General features: G+C 39.7%; 1 protein-coding gene across 1 annotated transcript; it reads left to right on the top strand.

Moving 5' to 3' along the window:
- The first annotated feature begins 12,873 nt into the window (after window positions 1-12,873).
- Window positions 12,874-22,196, top strand: LOC127764060 (uncharacterized). Its single transcript, XM_052288885.1, has 9 exons — window positions 12,874-13,040; window positions 14,010-14,158; window positions 14,244-14,318; window positions 14,573-15,082; window positions 15,392-15,727; window positions 17,464-17,555; window positions 17,656-17,702; window positions 17,776-17,828; window positions 21,703-22,196. The coding sequence occupies exons 1-9, from the start codon at window positions 13,022-13,024 to the stop codon at window positions 22,003-22,005; spliced, it is 1,584 nt and encodes a 527-aa protein (XP_052144845.1). The 5' UTR covers window positions 12,874-13,021; the 3' UTR covers window positions 22,006-22,196.
- The last annotated feature ends 367 nt before the right edge of the window (window positions 22,197-22,563 follow it).

Genomic DNA, 22,563 nt, shown 5'->3' with positions numbered 1-22,563 from the left:
GTGGCTTGTTTTGCAGATTCCATATAGCTCGGTGGGAATTTTGACGTGGGACCAAAACCATATGAAAGTAGATTTCATAAGCTTTCCAACAAGTACTCATGGGCCCCTAAATTTCTTCTAAATCAGCGGCTAGGTACATTTGAAGTTGATGCTGTCAGGTGGCCCGAATCCGAATCCAAAACGTGTAGAACTTTGTCTCTTGCCTTTTATGGACCAAAATTGACGTGGTGAGGTAAGAGTGGACTTGGAGAAGGTCTTGGTTTGCCCCAATCAACTTCTTTGATCATCCATGCATTCCTTACGCTTGGTCTCTTTTCCTTCACAAAGCAAGTACCTCTACAAAGGAAAACACACAAAACTTATTGTGTAGTAATGTTTGTTCTAATATATAACAAATAAATCTAATATAGAACATATGCACCTTTGGTTGATGTATAAATAAGATAGTAATGGTCATATCTGAGCTACTTGTGTCACATCAATATTACTCCATCCGTCTCATAAAAAATCAATATTACTCATCCTAACACTACAAATTTGGAAACTTAAATCATATAATTTTTAAATTAATTTCTATAAATTGATGTCCTGATAAAAAATTGAGAAGTGGATATATAATATACTTCATTCCTATGAAGAGAGAACATTATAATTAATTCTTTTCAACAACAAATATACTTCATTTGAAAGTTCACGTGATTTCTAAGTTTGTTTTATTTCTAAGTTAAGATCGAAAATATGTAAATTTATAGCTGTTAAGCTAAATATTTTATTTAGAAAAATATTATACAAATATGTTCCTTCCAAGTAAAAAAATGCAAATATGTACTTGTTGAGTTACATATTTTATTATGATTAGTATTATAATTTAACTTTCATTTTTCTTTTCAAATTTGAAACTTCAATAAAATTTAAACAGAACATGTGACTTTTTTAAAATAAAAAATAGACAAAATAAAAAAAAGGGGAGAACAGTAGACAATATTATCCAAAAATTTCACAGTGCTGTGACTTTTTAAAATAAAAAATAGACAAAATAAAAAAAAAGTGCTCTGCCACCAGGGTACTAGAACTTGCTAACAATACTAGCCGATGCGTTTGTATATAGTATCAACACCTCAGCGCCACTTACACAGCGGCGAGCTAGGATGACTTGGCGTTTGTGACACCACAGGCAATATCTCAACGCCAACCCCATTGGTGCTAAGACACTATAAATGGTGCTGAGTTGATGGTTCATTTTTAGAATTAGTTTTTAACACAGTCTATTCTTAAAATAAGTTTTGTAAAATGGTCATTTTGTCAAAATTTTCGAGCCAAAGTTGAGGGTGATCATTGATAGAGAGATCTTTTTAGGAGATCAAGCGATTATATATAAGTGGTAATTTTTAACTAGAGGACTATATGACTCTGTCGGAGATATAGGAACTGGGGTCCTCATTCCCCCAGATTACTGAGGCGTAGTGATACATATTGAGACATACAAGATCTAAATCTTCACTACAAGAGAATTATGCTATTGCCATGAAAATATTGCAACGAACTTTTATTCGTGGCAAATGCATTATTCTATTGCCATGTCCGGTCATCTCGTGGCAATTAGTAAATTATATCACAACAATTTATTATTGTTGTTATACTTTTGATTTTTGTTGCAATAAATAGTGGGCTATGGCCACACGGAAAATTACTGTAGCAATAAGGGTATTTTTTTGCAACAGTTTTTTATTCATGGCAATTAACGTATTCTCTCTAGCTACAATATATTACTGTTGCATTAATTTTGGACTTGTTGCAATATACCAGCACTATTGCCATGATTTATAGGTTAAATTGTGGCGATAGTATTTTTTAGTAAAAAAATATTGTTTTTGAGTGATGAAAAATTTAGACATAACTGATGTGGTCTCAATTTTTTATCCTTTGGCGAGTCCTAATTTCTTTTTTGGCGCCTAAGTGCAGGACGGCGGGAGTTTTTTTTTTTGGAATAATGACGGCGGGAGTTGTTACAGATAAATCAAAGATCATTAATCTAATCTAACTAGTGTACAGCCGCCGTCTTCGAGGACGACGGAGGAACGTCTGGCGACTGGCGATTCCACGGGGTTAACGACGTTCCACGCGCTGTTGCCGTCGTGATTCCTGTGTATCGGGTATCATCTTCCTCCTCCTCACGTTCCCAATCTCTCATTCCCCTTCCCTTCTTTCTGTTTTCCTCCTCCTCAAGATCCCAATCTCTCGTTCCCCTCTCCTTCTTCTTTCTGTTTTCCTGTTGGATGTCTTGCCTCTATTGCAGCGCTGTGGGATTAGATGCCATGATGGACTGCTGGCTCTGCTTGCCTTAGATTGCAGATAGGGGTGGGGATTGAAGTATGTGGTGCCCAGCTTTTGGCGAGCAGCGTTGTGAGAAATCCCAAACCCTCCATGCCTGCAGCCGGCGTCAATCCCCACCCCTAACTCCACGCTCCCCGCTGAATCAACCTCCCCCTAGTCATCCCTGCCTACTGCCACCAGAACCTCGCGACCCTGCCCCTCTCACAGCCCCCACATCCCGCCACTTCGTCGCACACCAAATTGCTGAGCGGATACATGGCGCAGGCGGCGCAGATCGCATGCCGATTGCTTCCGTCGCTGCTGCCTCGTGTGTCCAATCAGTTGCGCACGATCCTAATCTTAGCATGAAGGCATGATTCGGATGCTGCAGGCGGTGCCCCCCCACCCAACATCTGTCGGTGCTGGCTCTGTACTCTGTAGTTCAATGTTTTGCCGGGCTGCTCGATGGTGGTGGCTGTGTGCTGATTCGGTGGGTCACTCATGCGGAGGAGTGGGCTGGCAGTGCGCCGATTGGCCCGAACAGCGGCGTGTTCTTATGAGCAGCTCAAACCAGTTTGTCCTCTCTACTATAGTGTGCTTCTTCACTTCATTACACTGAAAATTGGCCCAAGGAAAAAATTATATTGTATAATTTTCTGACTTAGTTATGTTCATCCCATATTACTAGCAAGTATCAACTCATATGTATTTTCATTCTTCAGTTTCATATCTCTCAATTTATGATTTGATTGGTACTGATTATATTAGGAATCATGAATTAACAATTAACACAACATGAATGCCTTTTTCACTTGTCTTGTAATGCTGTCATTTCCGGAATTATAATTTTGAGTTGTTTCTACAATACAGAACTTTATCTTAATTTCTCTTTGACTTCTTCATGCTAATCCTTGTGAGCAGTGCACATAGGATGGTTAATCATGTTAGAAGGTTTTGTCTGACAATGGAGAAAGCTGACCATTGAATTGAAGGATGTAGATATAATTTGCTTTGACATGTATATTACTGTTGAAAATTTTGGAGGAGTGATCTTAGTAGGTCACTTCTATCTGTAGACCAATATATAGATTGATTTTGCAAAATCAAATGTTATGCTTTAGTCCTCATGATTTTACCATTGATTTACTTATTCATATCTTAATTTGTGTAGGAAAGCATCTGTACGTGTACGCAAGAAGCTAGTTAACACACTTCTGCTAATCAGAGAGACAAGTTCTGGCAAGGTTTGTTCATTACATGAACTCATAAACTTCTTTTTTTGGTTAAAATCCTTAACTGCCAGCCATATATATCCTTTTTTTAATAAGTATTTTGCTTGACTTTGTAGTGAACATTATATTTTTTTTTATTTTTTTAGTCTTAAGCAGGAAGCATGTCAGTAGATAGGAGTTGGATGCGCATGAATAAAACTACTGTAGAGTGGCAAAAAGGGCTTCAGGATTTTTTGAACTTTGCATTTGAAGAGGGTGATGAAGGGGGTACTGCTCCCTGCCCATGTAAAAGATGCCTTAACATGGCATACAAAACACGCTCTGAAGTGCAAAGTGACTTACTAAGGAATGGGATTGATGAAAGTTACACACGATGGGTATACCATGGTGAGGATTTAGATGACGAAGATGTCACTGAAGGAGTTGGTGCTGATGGCGTGACAAATGATGGTGTTGTAGTCCGTAATATGATATCTAGCCTTATAAGGGGCACTAACCCTAGAACTAACTTTGGTGATGCAAACAACATTGGAGAATTCAATGATGACGGGGATGCTCCTCTACATGACGCCGAAGTCGGATTGAGCGAAGAACCAAATGATTGTGCTAAGGCGTTCTTTAATTTACTAAAAGAAGCTGAGAAGGAATTGTATCCAGGGTGCAAGGAGGTCACTAAATTGTCTTTCATTGTTAGGCTTTTTCAAATTAAATGCATGTTTGGGATGAGTAATAAGGCATTGGAGGCCATTCTTCAATTGTTCTCAGTTACTCTCCCAAAAGGCCACTGCATCCCAAACACTCTAGATAAAGTGCAAAAAGTTGTTCGAGACCTTGGACTTGACTACCAAAAGATACATGCATGCTACAATGATTGTGTGTTATATCGAAAGGAATATGCAAACTTAGATCAATGTCCAATCTGCAATGAAAGTAGATGGAAAGCAGATTCTTCTACTAGCACAAATGAGGCTAGTTCGTGTGGTTCAACCAAGAAGCGGGTTCCACGAAAAATATTACGGTACTTCCCCCTTACTCCGCGACTGCAACGGTTATATATGAGAGAAACAACCTCTTTGGACATGCGATGGCATAAGGAGGGTCGTGTGAGTGATGATACAATGCGACACCCTGCAGACTCATTAGCTTGGAAACATTTTGATGATATGCATACAGAATTCTCATCTGATGTTCGAAATGTTAGGCTTGGGCTTGCATCTGATGGGTTCAATCCATTTGGGATAATGAGTGTTTCGTACACTACATGGCCTGTCATCTTAATCCCGTACAACTTGCCGCCTTGGTTGTGTTTGAAACAACCATATTGGATTATGTCAATGCTGATACCTGGCCCTAAGTCTCCAGGAAATAACATTGATGTATATTTGCAACCTTTGGTAGATGAGCTCAGAGATCTATGGTTTGATGGTGTTTTGACATGGGATGCCGGAAAGAAGGAGAATTTTCGGTTGCATGCAGCTCTTTTGTGGACAATAAACGACTACCCAGCTTATGGAATGCTATCTGGATGGAGCACAAAAGGCAAGTTAGCATGTCCTTACTGTCACAAAGATACAGAGTATTTTTGGTTGAAATTTGGTTGTAAGCATTGCTACATGGGCCATCGTCGCTTTTTGCCTTTGAACCACAAGTGGCGCCGAAACAAGAAGTCATTTAATAACAAGGTTGAACATAGAATTGCACCGGAGCCACTAACAGGTGATGAAGTGTTAAGGCAATATGAAAGCTTTGATCAAGTAATATTTGGGAAACAAACAAAAAAGAGAAAGCGCGTCGAGGAAACCAGATGGCACAACTGGAGGAAAAAAAGTGTATTCTTTCAACTACCTTACTGGAAGACATTGCTAGTAAGGCATAATTTGGATGTGATGCATATTGAGAAGAATATTTGTGACAGTGTGCTAGGCACTTTGCTTGATATGGAGGGAAAATCCAAGGATAGTGTGAAGGCTCATCTTGACATGCAATTTATGGGGATACGGGATGATCAACATCCTTCGGTGCATAAGGACAAGTACATTTTGCCCCCAGCATGTTATACATTGAGTAAGGATGAGAAGACCTATTTATGCAAATTTTTAGAAGGAGTAAAGATGCCCGATGGTTATGCCTCAAACTTTAAGAGATGTGTGGATGTTAAGGGTTGTAAGGTGACTGGACTTAAATCTCATGATTGCCATGTTATTTTCCAAAAATTTCTTCCCATAGCAATACGCAAGATATTGCCTGAAAAGGTTACAGTTCCATTGATTGAACTAAGTATATTTTTTAGTGCAATTTGTTCCAAGGAGTTAAATGCTGAAGATTTGAAGAAGTGGAGCTCTTCAATCACAGAAACTATTTGTCAGCTAGAGATGATCTTCCCTCCAGCCTTTTTTGATATCATGATGCATTTGCCTATTCATCTTGCAGAAGAAGCTAGACTTGGTGGGCCTGTCTGCTATAGATGGATGTATCCCATAGAAAGGTATTTGCGTACACTTAAAGGCTATGTGCGTAACAAAGCTCACCCTGAAGGTTCAATTGCTGAGGGATATATATCAGAGGAGTGCATGACATTCTGTTCTCATTTTCTGGACGATATTGATACAAAACTCAACCGGCCAGAGCGCCATGAAAGTGCAACTATAAATGAACCACCATCAGGGCTAAGCATATTCGCCACGATAGACCGCTCTAAGAAGGGATTCACCTTTGAGTCACTTCCTAAGAATGAGCTGAAACAAATTAGACACTATTTGTTAACAAACTGTGAGGAAGCCACTCCATGGGTCAAGTATGATATATCCATGCTTTATTTCCTTATTGCCATTCTTTTTTTCTTGTTTACTAAAGTAGTTTATGCCTGTAGTGAACATATTGATGAACTCACACAACGAAATCCACGTAATGTCCAGCAGCGACACAGAGATGAATTTGTTGACTGGTTTGAAAGTAAAGTGAGGAACTATCTATATAATTTATTTTTTTAGTTTGCACAAAAATTTATCCTTATAACCTAAAACTAATATTATTTATGTAATTTCATCTTTTTGAGCCCAGATTTGCAAACTCCATGAAGAAGGAAAAACAAATGATCTTATGTATGCACTTTCTAGAGGGCCTGACCAGCGAGCACGTGTTTACAACCGTTGCATGGTTAATGGGTTTTTCTTTCGAACAACTCGCGTAGAAGAAAATCTCAATACCCAAAATAGCGGTGTAGTTGTGAGAGGTGATGATAGCAGTGGAAATATTGATTGGTATGGTGTGATCAGGAAAATTGTTGCTCTAGAGTTTGGAATGGATAAGGAGGTAGTTTTATTTCAGTGTGGATGGTATGATACTCCTCCTGCTAATAGAAACCAAGCCAGGGGCTTCAAAAAAGATAAGCATGGAATTATCGACATTGATACAACTCGATTTAAATACAAAGACGATCCTTACATTCTTAGCATTCAGGCTGAGCAGGTGTTTTATGTGAAAGATATAAACAAGCCAAACTGGTCCACTATTGTGAGAGTAAAGCCCAGAAATCTTTTTGCTATGCCTCAAGCTGAGATGGAAACTGACATTGACTCAATTAACGTGGGATTGGAAGAAATGAATATACCCCATCAAAATGAAGATATTATAGACTGGAGTAGGACTGGTGTAGAAGGTGTAAGTGGTGATGCTTCTATAATTGACGAGGCACATGCTACACAGTCCACGCATGAGCATGATGAACCAGAGGATGATACCTACATTGACGATGGTCATGTTGCACCTACACATTTAGTAGAACAGGAATCCGATGATGAATTCTTCGTTTAGTTTTTTTTTCTTGTTATTGGTTTGTAACTTGAGAACTTCAGTGGTACTGGTTGCTCCACCTATTCATGCTTAGCGTGTGATTTTTTTGTTCTTTGCTACCTTAGATGGAAGCTATTTATTCTTCAGTGTTATTGGTTGATCCAATTATTTTTTTTAACAGAATCATGGAAGGTTTTGATTTGCAATGTTGAAATATATATATCATAATAAGAAGAGCAACACTTACACTTTTTCTTATTTTTGTTGCAGATTCATTGCCACTGGGATTTAACCTGTATATTTTGTATTTTAGCATTTATTATGTAAATGATGACGTGATGCATATGCAAGTTGTAGTGTGTTTCAGTTTAGTGTACAATATGCACAGTATGCTTTTCACATAGGTATCTTAATTCTTTTATATTTAATATATTTTTCTATATGGTGAACAGTATGGCAGAGGACACCTGGACATTAATTCTTCAACTCGGTGGGCCAACTCCTGAACATGAATCTGTGCAAAAGGAAATGGACAAAGACTTCATATGCTTTTTCAACATAGTTGGTTTGGTTGAAAACTATGATTACTCAGCAATGGACTACATGTACTACAAGAGGAGAGAGGGCAGTGGAACAGCCACTCTAGTGGGAATAGAAAGTGATGATGATGTGAGAAGAATGCTTATAGAGCATGAGAGTGAGAACAAGGTTAGGTTGTGTGTAATGAAGGAGAAAGCATGCACGGATAATAGGGTTAGCATAACACCTGTGAAGTCCTCTGGAGAAATTACAAGATCTGAATCAACTGGACCTAAAGAAGGTAAATATTCATATAGCTCTTGATTGTAGTTGTTTTGACTATGTACTAAATTCTACAGCAATGCTGTAGAGCAACAACTTTTCCATTGAACTATTTGCTTCATTCAATCTTTAGAACTGTATTTCAGAAGTGCTGAACAAAACTTAGATATTCTATTCATGCAGCATGCCCAGTAATATTCAGACATGAGACACTCAAAGCATACAAGAATTCACAAGCTAGAGCAGAAATATTAAATTCACTCCGAAACCGTAGGGAGCAAGAGATGGGTAACCACTTGGCTGAACTGTATACACCATATATTCATGCTCTTTTACTTTAATGATACACTTGAAAAATTACATCAGTTGCAGGTTAGTGCTCATTATCCAATGTTGGTTCTGAGCAGCATAGTGATAATTCTGAAAATTTGGATACAAATAACACAAACCCACAAACGGATTGGCCAACACATGCTCGGCGCTGTCGTACACAATTAGAAGGTACAATTGCTATGATGCCAACAATTCATATATGCCTTTTATTTGTCCTACCATGTTATATATTCACATGAATTACAGATATAGACCAAGCACACAAGAAAGGACGGGGTACACTTAAAGGTTATAAAGTGGCTAAGAAGCGGTTCGATAATGCTTCTCAGAAATTGCCAATTGAGTTCTCCACAAGATTGGGAGGTCCGATAGGAATCAACTATCGCTCCTTTGTAGAAGAAGTTGTTTTGTTTATGAAAAGGAAGGCACCGATAATTGGAGTGAGAAAGTGGAAAGATATACATGATGATGTGAAAAATTCCATAGCTATAGATGTGCTGGTTAGTACTGTCATTTCAGTTGTTTCCTCAATTTCATTTCTAACTAATAAGAACTATCTTTTTTGTTTAACTCCTATATTAGGCTAAATGGGACCTTGCTGATACAAAGAGTACAAGGAAAAAGATTTGGGACATTGCGAGAGAGCGTTATAGAGGATGGCGCTCAAATTTGCATGCTACATACCATGCATATAATAGTGATGGATCGCGATTCAAGAACAAACCTGAAGATCTGGACATCTTGGAATGGGAATACCTAATACACTATTTTGGGACTGACAAAAAATTTCAGGTTCTCTGATTATATATCTTGTTTTTCAATTTTACCTTATGTTTAAGTGCTCTTAGTTTAATTTACATTACAATCATGCGTATAGGAGATCAGTCAAAAGAATTCTGAAAACCGCAAGAAGCGAAAGACTCAGCATGTCAATGGCGCCAAATCTTTTTCACAGACTAGCTATGAGAAGGTACAAATATAATTGAATGGTCTTTAGGCGTAACAATTGGTATATTATTTATCTGTTGTTTCTTTACATTTCTAGAGAGATAAGGAAACAGGGAAGGAGCCAAATATGCTTGACCTATGGAAAGCGACACATATGAAGGATGATAAATGGTCCAACACTGCAGCTAAGGATATCTATGTGAGAATTTTTTGATTGTCAAGTACTGTTGCAAATTTCAGAGTTAATGGAGTAACATGTTCATGTTTCTTGTTCCTAGGAAAATGCACAAAAAAAAATTAGTGACAGAGAAGAAAAGACAGGAAATCCTGTTTCAGTTGAAGAGCAAAACAATGTTTTCCAGGAAAGCTACAGAGTATCTACAAATTGTAAAACATCACAAGCACGTGGACAAGGCTACATGGCTAAAGCCGTAACCGGTCCTGGAAGTTTGCATGCTCAAATGGATGAACAAGCTCGTGTAACAGCTGAAACTCAAAAAAAAAAATAATGAGCTCTCTTGTGAGGTTAATGAGCTGAAAGCAAAACTTGCAGCTCAACAGGAAGAAAGTGACAGGAAACTTGAAGCTGAGCGCAATGAAAGGCTGCGATTGGAGATTAAAATACAAGAAGAGCAGCGTAAGGAAAGACAAGTATTGAGGGAGGAAATGATTGCAATGCTTATGGGCCAAACAGCACCATCGACGGAGCAGGTAAGGGTTCAAAAAATGTGAACATTTACTTTTCCTTCCTAATTTATATGCTAACCATATTGTCTGATTCTCTTTCTTTACTTTGTGGTGTGAAGTCTGATCCATCAGTCCAAGTTCCTAGTGAGAATGCAGAATTGCATGACAAAACAAATAAAGCTCGAAGCATTGAAAGTGGTTCTCTGTTATACGTGCACTGTTCCACCAGAATACCATTAACCAAGGGACAACAAGCAACAATACTCAACGAACTATTTCCTCATATGATCTTAGAAAAGCTGCTAAAAATTATGGACGGTCCCGAATTAATCAGGTAATTGCAATACTTGTGAGAGTGTTGTATTCAGTTTATATTTGTGCTAGGTCAACTGAAAAGTCTATAAAGCATAGAAAAAAAAGCAATCTCGGTTCATATTTTGTTCCTATAGTGCATATCACGCCTTACTCAAGATTATATACCATCTATGTGACTGTGATTATTTACGCCAAATATGATATGCAATGAAACATGGATATTCATTTATACAGGATGGAATTATTTGAAAGGGAGGCATGCAATATATCACTGTCAAATGGTTGGAGCGAAGAAGATATTTATCAAGTGATGTTAGCAACGGCAGTGTCAGGAACCCTTTAGTTTTAGGACTTTTACTGTTATCCCATATTTTAATTTAAAGAACTTGTTATTTTAGCATTTTGGAAGGCATATTTATATATTATGTGGATCACTGTATGGATGTTTGAAATATATTCAATCTCATGGATTGTCAAACATTTGATTTCTAGTGTGACAGAGTTGACATAATTATCGGTGCAATGACATTTTTCTGCTATAACAGATTGTTCTGGACCTGTTTGTTGCAATAGTAAATCTGTCACAAGTTTATTTTGTTGCGATAGTAGTTTTTGCCACGAAAATGTTTTATGCATATAACAAGTATTACCATGCTTTATTTTGTTGCAATAAAAAACAAATGCCACAATTAATATTGTCGTGGCAAAAAAAAAAAGTATTGCCACGATTTTTCTATTGTGGCATGAAAAACTAGTGCCACACACATAGATGTGGCAATAATTATTTGTTGCCATGCTATAAATTGTTGCAATATATTCTTTTGCCACATTGCTTATGTGGCAATATATAAATTTAAAACCACAAAATAAAAATTGTGGCTATAAGCTAATACCACGGACTTTATTACCACGGCTAGCAACAATTTCAAAATTGTTGCAATATATACTTTTTGCCACGATTTTAGTAATATTGCCACGATTTTTTGCGTGGCAATAAATGATTTCCATAGTAGTGCTTCAAGGTGCAGAGAGCAGGTGCATTCAAGTAAAGGCTTCACTTCCAAATTGTGCCATCATGAACACCTTCATCTTTGACATCTTCGAGATGCTCGTACAAATCCAACAAACAATCTATGTCTAGCAGTGTGCGTGGCACACATTCCTGGGGGCGTATGCCTCGGATGCGGTGGCCGTCCAAAGTCTAAAATTCAATTTGTTGCAGAGTCTAAAATTCATACTTGAAATGCAATAACAGGTATAACATGTAGCCGAACTCGTAAGACTGTATCAACTTTCGTACTAAGACAGCATAGCTCCTAGTTTAGTTCCACGTGGCGCTTTAACTCCGGTATGCTGTGCTGAGTCAACATGGACCTATGTGGCCCCCACATACCAGTAGAAACCTCTCTCCTCCTCTCTCTCTCTCCCCTCTCTTCGCCATCCTCACCAGGCCAGGGCAGCCCTGGGATAGTGGGGGCGCGGGCTAAGTGGACATGGGAGGCGTCCTCCAGCATCCGGCAGGCGGCTGGTAGCAGGCCTGACTTCGCGCCAAGCGATGTCCCCACCACCACCCCAGCTTGATGACAGAGAACACCGGGAGGAGGCCTCTCCACGCATCACGGAAGGTGGCGTCGTAGAGTCGGAAGGTGCCTCGGGCGACGTTGGCGATGGTGCGGGAGTTGGAGATGGAGGAGATCAACTGTTGCCATCCGCGCCTTGTGGCCCTGTGCACCGCACGTAGCACATGATCCCACGCCACCGATGCTCTCTGATGTCATCCTCTCTTCCTCTCTTTTCCCAACCTTCAGGGTGACAGCCAACTGGAGAAGGGCGGCACACGGTGGGCGCTAGGGGTCGACGAGAGAGGAGTTGAGCGGGCCCTTCAGCATGTGGCCGCCGTCCTCACGCACTAGGAAGGATGCGGCGGCACGCTTTCGGGAGAGGAGGAGCTTGTGCGGTGCCTAGCCCCTGCCCCACAACCCTCTCATCCCCTCTCTCCCTACAGGCGTGAGAGGAACTGGGCACACGCGGCGGGCGTCACCGAGGACTTCAACCGTTCAACGACTCAGCATCCTCTCATCCCTTGTCGCACATGCTCCTAGCATGTGGGTCCACCAATTCTTTTTTTATTTAGACTAAATTACCCTGATATGTTTGTTCCATGATGATTCAGCTGTCACGTCTACTGAAACTGGGAATACTATATTTCCTTGGAGCCTCGAGTACACTGTTTTGCCAATTAAAGGACGCATTATACCTGATATGGCGCTCAGGATGAATTTCAGACTGGTGACAAACTAAGGGACCTAAAGTGAACTTATTCCTAACAGTAAAGTCGTGGAATGGAAGGGAAGTGATTGGAGTGGATTGGGCCTGATGGCCCAGCCTATGAGACCATGATGGATGTGAGTGCCTTTCTTTGCGTTGCTTATTTGTCAAAAAAAAAAAAAAAGAAAAGAAAAGAAAAGAAAAAAGAAACCCTAGACGAGAATTCCTCGCCTCTAGTTCCACACAAATTCATCTCATCTCATTCATATGGAGATCTGGTTGGTTCTACTCTACTGATCCAGGATTCTTGCCCAATTAATCTCCGGGAGGCCATGTCGGAATCGATTCCAGGTAATACATCAATTAATCAGTTTTTGATTTCACCATCGTCTTCTTATTTGTTGTCTTCCTCTTGTTGTTCAATTACCATATCGTTTCCTTTTGCATCTTCAAAATCATTCATTTGCGGATCGCCACCTCCTCTCTCTCTAGATAAATTTGATAATTTAACACTTTTTTCTTTACTCAATTGCTTTGATTGACACTTGTGAAAATAACATGTGGGATCATCTGGGTGAATAAGAGTGGGTCAAGATGTCAAATAATTGAAGCCCGTCTTCACTTGTGTTTTTCTGTTTCGCCCCCCTTTAATTTCTGTTGCTCTGCCGCCAACCGGTCGAGAGCAACTTGAACATGTTGATCGGCATCAGTAATCACTAGTTTCACTCTTTTTTTTATTGTTTTGTTGAACAGAAATATCAATCTTAACTAGTTTTATTTGTGCAACACAATATTGTGTTACATTTCAGTCAAGCATACATTTTTTTTATTTTTGATATATATAGCCATTGAAGTAGGGAACTTAGCCCCGCAAACAACCCAATCTGAAATTCGCTCCATAGAAGATTTGAACTCAGAACCTTGGGTACTACTCAGGTCACTGTAACCACTAGGTTATATGCCCTTTCGTAGAGCATACATGTGCCCTCAAAACATATATCGTTTTAGTAGGGTTCCTACCGATCAAAATAATAAACTTTCACTACTAATATATAAGAACAATGTAAGATAGATATTGCTAGATTCTTCACGAAAGTAACTTCCATAATATTTAATCATCTTTTATTTCAAATCTCGTGTTTTCATAGAAATTGCTAGCGAAAGTGCCACTCTGTGGGTCGTCTAGACATCATTTATTTTGTCTTCGTGGTCGTAATAAGGATCACATTTTACTATTTTGTATGTATGCCTTACATTATGTTGCTAACAATACAAAATTATAATATTCTTTTGAATGAAACTCAATCCTCATTGTTTCAGACAAGCAAATAGTGGTGAGATTTCCCAATCATGTACTACCAGCAAGTTTGCGCGAAAATATGGGCAAAGAAGGAGCAACCGTAGATAACATGGATCCTTCCTGTCCTTTTCTAGTTCTTGAGAAATATGATAGAAAAAAGTCCTATGAGGTATGGTGGCCCATCTTTACGATCCTCCTCTCGGTTTCTGTCTTCCCTTAATTACTTACCTGTTTCTTGACATTCTCTCTTCCAGTGGCTGAATCTAAGAGCTGCTTGGGTCGCCAAGTCCATGCCAAATGATATAATTATCCCAGACCCTACTCCTGAGGTTTTTCTGTAATCTTCATTTACAGATTTCAGTTGCCAAATCATCCTGTTATGTTTTTTTTTTCCCAATCCTGCCGCATTTTATTTCACCCAAATCGTCTCTTCTGTTTTCTTAAAGAACTTTACAAAATGTTCTGTTTCAAAAAGTGCATGTCAATGATACTTTATTATGTTTTGATTTCTTAATTACATGGAAATTAAACTGACCACTTTTCACCTCTCTTAATTTAATTGCCGATGGACCCAATATTGTAGAGGGTGCGAGATGCCTTCTCTGAAATATCTCGCAGCTTGAGCAATGTCATGGCAGAGGACAGCGTCCAGTGCTTCCTAAACATGTTCTTGGAATCTCCTTCAACCTTCGCATACTGGTTCACCATCACCTCAGAAACCTTAACCTTCATGATCAGGTACAATGCCTTGCGATGCATGAAAGCCGTGTTGGAGGGCAAGGCACCTGGCCTCGGCTCGATGCACGCCAATCCGAACTGCATGAGCCCGTATGGATGCTTCCCTCTCCATGAGGCTGCAGAACGGTGTTCGCCTCGGATGATCAGGTTGCTCTTCAGGCATGGAGCTTCAGCAAACGTAAGAACACTCGCTGATGATGGTACGACCGGCGTTGATCAGGGACGGCTACTGCCGCTCCATGTTGCAGTTGAGAATACTTGCTTGCATAAGTGTCTTGTGGACAATGTGTCTCCTATGCAGTATCGTGAGGATTGCGTCTACAGGCTCGTTCATCTGCTGTGCCTACCTGATATGGTTTGTTTTGATTCACTTATCTCTCGATCTTCCCAAAGTATACTATCTTTTCAGCATGACAAAAGGAAGTTTTTCCGTGTCATCTTTTGAAATTTTGACATGTGCTAAGGCATGTTCTTGTTTGAAATTTATAGACAATAAGTTAACTTAGGTAAATACTACTAGATTTTATCCTGCTTGGAGCTAGCCTAGGAGGTTCGTCCTACTTCATGCTTACTATATATGATTAGAGGAAATAAGATGTAACATGAAGTTATTCCAAGCTGCTTGCCTGCATACAAATTCTGAAAGTCACTTATTATTGTGCAGATAGTTTCCTTGGAGGTGATTAGACTGCTTGCCCAAAAAACAGATAATGTAGTCGATGAGCTCTGGAATTACATGAAGAACGGCAAGCTTGCACAGGCCACAGTTTTATTCCTGGCAGCCCAAAAACATTTTCGCAAGGGCAAACCTAATGGGTTTTCTATCATCGCGCAACGCATATTTGGAGACTATGATTCCCTAACGTCTGACAAAGGTAATGGAGAGGCACATAAGCAGTTGGAGGAAAGAAAAGCACTTTTGAATTGCCAATGTCTGCTTTATAATATAATTTCGCAAGCTGGCGAGGCTCTTTATGATTACGTTCAGACACATTCAGAGGTACCACTATTGTTGGATTCAGTGCCATCAGATTTCTTCCTCTTACAGTAAATTTTATATTGGCATTAGTATTTTCACTAGTTACTTCCAAAATTCCATTGTTCCCTAATCTGAGCAAGAAGAATACTAGTGATTTGTTGATTTCCATGGCCACTTTTCATTATTTGTACTACTATAGTGTGCATGGGGTAGCATATCCAGCGTGTAAGTGAACGGTCAGTCCTCATTTCTGTCTTCAACTCTTCAATATCATGTAAAAACCATTCACAAGATTAAGCTTCCCCAGAAGTGGTGAACGATCGGTCCTGTTCTGTCAATCTTCTCAATATCATGTTAAAACTATCACAAGAGTAAGCTTCCTCAAAATTGGTGGCATCTTGAGCTTTCGTATGAAGCTTATGATGTAGGAGGCTCCACTGCTTTGAGAAGCTGAAACCCTCTGCACCTTATTGGGGTAATTTCCAGTAGTAGTGGCTAACTGGCTATATCCTTGAAATAGATTAGCTTAGATTAGTAATCCTCTTGTTGATTTGAGATAGGACTGAATTAGTGATGAGATTAGATATTTAGATACATTATTTTGGGCACACCATTTGACAAGTAATCCCTGTGAAATTTTCTCCAACCAACCCTGTGGTACCCTATCCCGTACAATTGGCCCTGTTTGATTCAGCCTGTTAATTCATACTAGCTTCTTTGAAAACCAAGTTTTGGAGGAAGCTCAGCCTTCCTAAACAACAGTTTTAAGGTATTCCTTTCAGATGGTGATATGCATTCCAATATCTGAGTTCTGTAGTTGAATCAGGAACGCCAAGACCCACATAGTAAAATAAGATTGTTGTGCCTTTGTATGAACTTTTTGTGCTTGTTTTTTCTTTTTGACTAAACTTTTTGTGCTTGTGAGTTAGAGTATGGAAGTATTATTACATTAAAACTGATTAACATTATTGACAGAAACGTTCATAAACTATATGTATAAAAAATGTCACTTTTATATATTAATAGAATAACCAAATATTATAAACGCAACAAGCCTCTATAATTTTAGTGGTAAGCACAGCAAAGCCTTGTATACAGAGCAACTCTGTGTACACAGTTTTATATATTTTGTTTAACTCATTAGCAGATGTTGATCGTGCAATAAATAACATATCGAATTGAAGTTCAGGTTGGCGAGAAACCACTATCATGTTACCGTGTTATATTTTTGGTGTGAGATTTGTGATCCAGTTTCGTAAGTTTGGGGGGGGGGGGGGGGGGTGAAGAAAACCAGTTTAGGGTGAAAAATGGACTGCAAGCAAAGTTCAAGTGCTACAAAATGGACTTATACCTTTTTTATAAAGTTAATTATAGTTACAAAGTTGATATTTGAATGACTAAAAGACTGCCTGTGCCTACCTTCTGGACCATCTACTTGTATTCTTTGGTTTCTAATCCTGTACGTAAAGCAAGACAAATAGGCTGTGTTTAGTTACCAAAATTGGAAGTTTGGTTGAAATTAGAACGATGTGATGGAAAACTTGGAAGTTTGAAGAATTATTTTGGAACTAAACACGGCCATAGTTAAGGCAATTTTGAATATGTTTGTTTACAAACTTTATGAAAACATGTATGCTTGAATTCAATGTGATTGCAACTTCCTTTCATTTCAACTAGTATAATTAAATTTTCTCTAAATCATTTCTTCTTTCTTTTCCTTTTTATCTATCTGATACAACGGTTTAAATGTGATCCAGGTGTCCCACGTGGAGGTCCTTGCGCATGTCTCATCTATTCTCAAGGAATTTGGGTTTTGCCCCAAGGAAGAGTACATTGACACCATGAACCTGTACTGATATCACCTCTGTATTCAATGTTAGTAATGTTTAGTATGCAAATGGATATTTGGTTTGTTGATAATTAACTATTTCTTCAACTTGTTCTTGAAGGTCTCTTTATAACCTGGATAATTTTTACAGCGTCGTATTTCAGGAAGGTGTGTGTTTATTATTTACGTACCTGTTTTTGAGTTTCTTAGAATGAACCCTTATTTTTTTAATGGACCTTAGGTCAAACCAAGCCAGTTGAACGAACGTCTTCTCCGAATGCTGCAGAGAAAAAGGTAATTGTATTCAGATGTTACCAATGAGTTTTTATATTCACATTGTTAGTTTTCATAATGCCTTATTAATTACTGTGTTGTGTATATATGGGTGGTGTTTGAATCTCGATAAAGATATAGATTAAGTGTTTCACGTAAAACGAGGTGGTAATAACATATGATTAATTGAGTTTTAATTATTACAAACATGAAAAAGGGATTAATATGATATTTTAGAACAACTTTTATATAGAAAATTTTCGCACGAAACGTACCATTTAGTAGTTTGAAAAACGTGCCACGAGTATCCAAAAGTTTATTTGGATAAAAGAATAGGGCCATATGGTATACATTGTAGCATAGCATGCAGAGAGTAGCAGCAGATAATGATAATTAATTTCTTAGGCTCCAAGTTATAACTATTAGTTACCATCTAGAAAAGTAGAAAGTCATTCTTCTGTCTGGTCTGTTCTCTATCCCTGGTAAGTCATGGTTGCTCGGCGTTTTTTTTATTTTTTGAACTAGGGCTTTGCAGCCCCATTTCTCTTACTAGAAATGAGCATCATCTTACAGAGTTTTGTTCAGATAACAACAGCAAAAGACTAGGCCTATTATAGACCAGGCATATCGCCAAGCAGAGTTTATAGGCAAAATTACAGCAAACACTATAAAAAAATGATTTTTTTGGACGAGACCCTCGTTAGGTTCTAGACGGACTATAACTGACCGCGTCTGCAAAAATCAACCTCCATTTTCGCATACGGCTCCTTAAGAGAGCCGCACGCAAAAATCAATTTTCGCAGGCGGTCCTCTTAACAGGTTCGCACAAGAAAATAATATATTTTTGCAGGCGGGCCACTTAAGAGACCCGCACGGAAAAATCTATTTTCGCATGCGGGCCCACCTGCAAGTCCAATCCTCCTCTTTCCCTCTCAACCTATTCAAAAAAAATTAACTTCCTCTTCTCCTCTCTCTCCCCCTTATCTTCTCCTCACTCCCTCTCCTCCTCTCATTCTCCCGGTGAAGGACCACGGTGCCGGCGCCAGCACCACCTCCTTCTCCTCCTCCTCCGGCTCCAGCCTCTTTGCCTCCTCTGGCTCTAGCGAAGGCGGTTCGGGAGCAGCGGCGGCGGCCGGTCACGGCGGAGGCAGCTCAGGAGCGGCAGCCGGCGTGCGCGCGATGATGGAAGGCGGTGAGGGGCGACGGTGACCGGCCCCTGGCCCCGGCCCGGATCTAGCGGAGGCGGTTGCCCCCCGCTTGGATCTGGCGGTGGCGGCAGGCGGGAGCGGGCTCGGACGGTGGGAAGGCGTAGCGGCGGCATCCGGCGCTGGGGATGCGTGGGGGCGATGGATCCGGCGACGGCCACGACGACAGTGACCACGAGGAGTGCAACGGCGACGATAGCGATCATGAGGAGGGTGGTGGCGACAACTTCTAGTGTTAGGGTTTCGGTTTTTCGATTTTATTTTTTTTTTGTTTTCTATTTTTGCGTGCGGGTGCGCCACCCGCACGTAAAAATAGTAATTTTTCCAGACCCTTTGATTTGTGCGGAGGGGCTAACTGCATGCAAAAACCCCTTTTGGACCGCATGGAAAAATCCTTTTTTAGTAGTGAAAAGGCTTTTGGAGCAACAGCTATCTTCAGCAAAGGAGGTATACTACAGACATCATAAGTTTATGGAGCAACTTTTTCAGCCTTCAGTCCTGGTTCTCTCCATCCATATCTTGAACCGAAAATTTCACTTGCAACTTGTCTTATGAGCATGGCCGCCAATTGCAGTCTTCTTCGGTTTGCTTCCAGCTTCTGCAGAGATGTCCAAGAGTCCACCCAGGAATAAGCCACAAAGACCAAATCAGTGGGATCTTTTGAAAAGTTATTCTCAAAACAGGCTTTGTTTCTAAATTTCCATATAGTCCAAATAATTGCAGCTAGACCCACCACAATCAATTGTTTCATGTTTTTATCATAACCAGTAAGCCAATGACCAAAAAGTTCTTGGTAACTCAAAATGGGAGTTACATTCAAAGCACAGCTCATAATATTCCAAAGAAGTTTGGCCATTGGACAATAAAAAACAGATGTTGAACATCCTCTTCTTTGTCACAGAATTGGCCTTTTTTTTTATCAAGTTTTCTCCAACCTCTTTTATACAAATTTTCTTCTGTGAGTATTATGTTTCTAACAAACAGCCAAACAAAAATTCTGATTTTCAAAGGAACTTTAAACTTCAAAAAAATTTTCTAGGGAAAGCATACCTGTTGCATTTTAAGAGCTCTATAAAAAGATTTCACAGAAAAAACACCATCTTTTGTCAAATTCCACCAGATTTTGTCTTCACAACCATCCTGCAAATTCAGACTATCCCAACTAATTTTGATTCTGTCCCAATCTCTGAGTTTGTCACCATGCAAAGTTCTTCTAAATTTTATATGCTCCAAACCTTTTATTTTTACCTTTGCAATAGTCACATGTTTTGTCAGAATTATATTATAAAGGTTTGGAAACTGTATGTTTAGGGGTCACACACCAATCCAACTATCTAGATCATAGTACTGTCAACAAATTTGAAAATAGTTGATCAGCTAAGGGCTCAAATGCTTTGCTTTAAGTATTTTGTGTTTAGATTGATCTTTTCCTCATTTATCTGTGCGTATGTAGCCTTGTGAGTGCAGTGGTTCTGCTTGGATGTTTAATCATTGAGAAAATTCAGTCTATATCACAGAAATAAGACCGGTACCAAAAAAAAAAATAGGACAAAAAGTTTCCATTTTCAACTGGTAGCACAGGCCATACGTTTTCCTTCTATCAATAGCATTTCTTTCTCATCTAGACCTAACGGAGGTCTCTAGCATATCTTCAAATTGTTTTCCCCACATCTCTAACTAACCCTAGAACAAAGATGGAGAACGACGGAGACGCGCAGTTCGTCGCCGATGCGCAACAGTTCCCTGTTTCTCTCTCCCTAGGAGAAATTCAGTGGAAGGGCCAAGTGCTCACCACACAAAGCAGGAATTGAGTGAGGAGATGGAGAAAGAGATATTAAGAATGCAGTTGTGCTCCGCAGTGCAAATCATTGGTGTCCTTTGGAACTTAATTTTGCAAATCAATGATTGAAGACGACACAACAAACTACTCCCTCCGTCTCAAAAAAACGAATCTAGGACAGATATATGTAGACTTGTAGTATTAAAATATGTCACATCCAGTATTAGGTTGGTTTCTATGGGACAGAGGGGGTAGTTTATCATCACGAGGTTTAGGGATGGGAAGGAGCCGCCAGTTGCCGTCGACGTTGCGGCGGAGAAAGCTCCGCCGTTGTCGTCAAATTCCTTGATCCCGTGTGCCATAGCGCAAGCCGCTAACCGTCGACTGAGTGCTGTTGCCCTTTTTCCGCCAGCCACTGCCCTCGCCTGCTCCCATGACTGAACGAGTGATGAAGGTCAGGAATGGTTCAGCCTAACGTGTGAATACGGAGAGGACTAAGGGTAAATGAGCGTTCTGTCCTATCAGTTGGAAGCGGAAATTATTTGTGCTTTTTTTTTACCGGCCTTATTTCTGTGCTATAGATTGAATTTTCTCTCGATGATAACCTAGGTAAGATGTTAGATAATAGAACTCAGTATGATTAGTCATGTTACAGTTGGATTATAATGAATGAGTTATGCTCTTGACCAAAGGAAAGGGATAAATAGAAGAAAAACGAAAGGAAAAAACATGCAGAATAGCCACCTCCTGGTTGCTCTGTTTCTGCCATTCTGCTTACCCTGGTTCAGCTGCTTGTCAGGTCGCTTAAGCACGGCAGTCAGCTATTACACTTATTAAAATCACTCAAAAGTAACTAGAGAAAACAATATTGTGTTTCACGACGCCTAATCTGTATTGAATTATTGGACAGGCTATGAGAAAAATAAGACTTACAGGATCTGAACCATCATTAAAGAGGAGAGGTTTTTTCCGCTACAGGAGATTACCAGTAGAGGCCCAGTCTCTATCCACAGCAGCAGATGACAAGTCTCTACGACTCCATGGTGGACAGCTCCGTAATTATTCGAGTACTTCGATGAGCAATGAGTCTTTGGTTCCTAATCATAATATTGGTCTCTTGGGAAGAATTCAGCAACTAATAGATTCCCATCAATCAAGAAGGTGCAGTACTGCTGCATTCGATGTGCTCAGGAAGGTGCTAAAGCATGCATGAACAAAAAGGTATGTGTACGATATTTGTCTTCCTGTTTGAAGTTCATGAACATGTGGAAATAATTGCTGTGACACGCATATAATAAATAAAAAAATAGATTATACTGAACATTGTTTGTCGGTGCTTAGGAATTCTACCTCAAACACTACTTAAAAAAAGGATTTTTCTGTACGAGAATCCCTATAGGTTGCAACCGGACCGTAACTAGTTGCGTCTTCATTTTCGCATACGGCTCCTTAAGAGGTCCGTATGCAAAAATCGATTTTTACGGGTATACCATATAAGGAGCCGTATGCAAAAGTGAGCTTATTTTCCCTTGCGACCATCTTAATGGGTCGCATGCAAAAATATATTTTCGCACGCGGGCCTCTTAACTGTACCGCATGCGAAAATACCCTCATCTTCTTCATAGATATTTTCTCCCCTCCTCTCTCTTTTCCTTCTCAACACTTCAAATTTTTCCACCACCTCTCCTCTCTCTCTTCTTCTCGTCTCCTTATGTCTCTTCCTATCCTCTCTCTCTCTCCTCTCCTCACCGACTAGGAGCGGGCAACGCTA

Source organism: Oryza glaberrima, chromosome 2 (genome assembly GCF_000147395.1).
Source record: "Oryza glaberrima chromosome 2, OglaRS2, whole genome shotgun sequence".
Taxonomy (NCBI): domain Eukaryota; kingdom Viridiplantae; phylum Streptophyta; class Magnoliopsida; order Poales; family Poaceae; genus Oryza; species Oryza glaberrima.
This window is presented reverse-complemented; position numbering and strand designations above follow the sequence as displayed.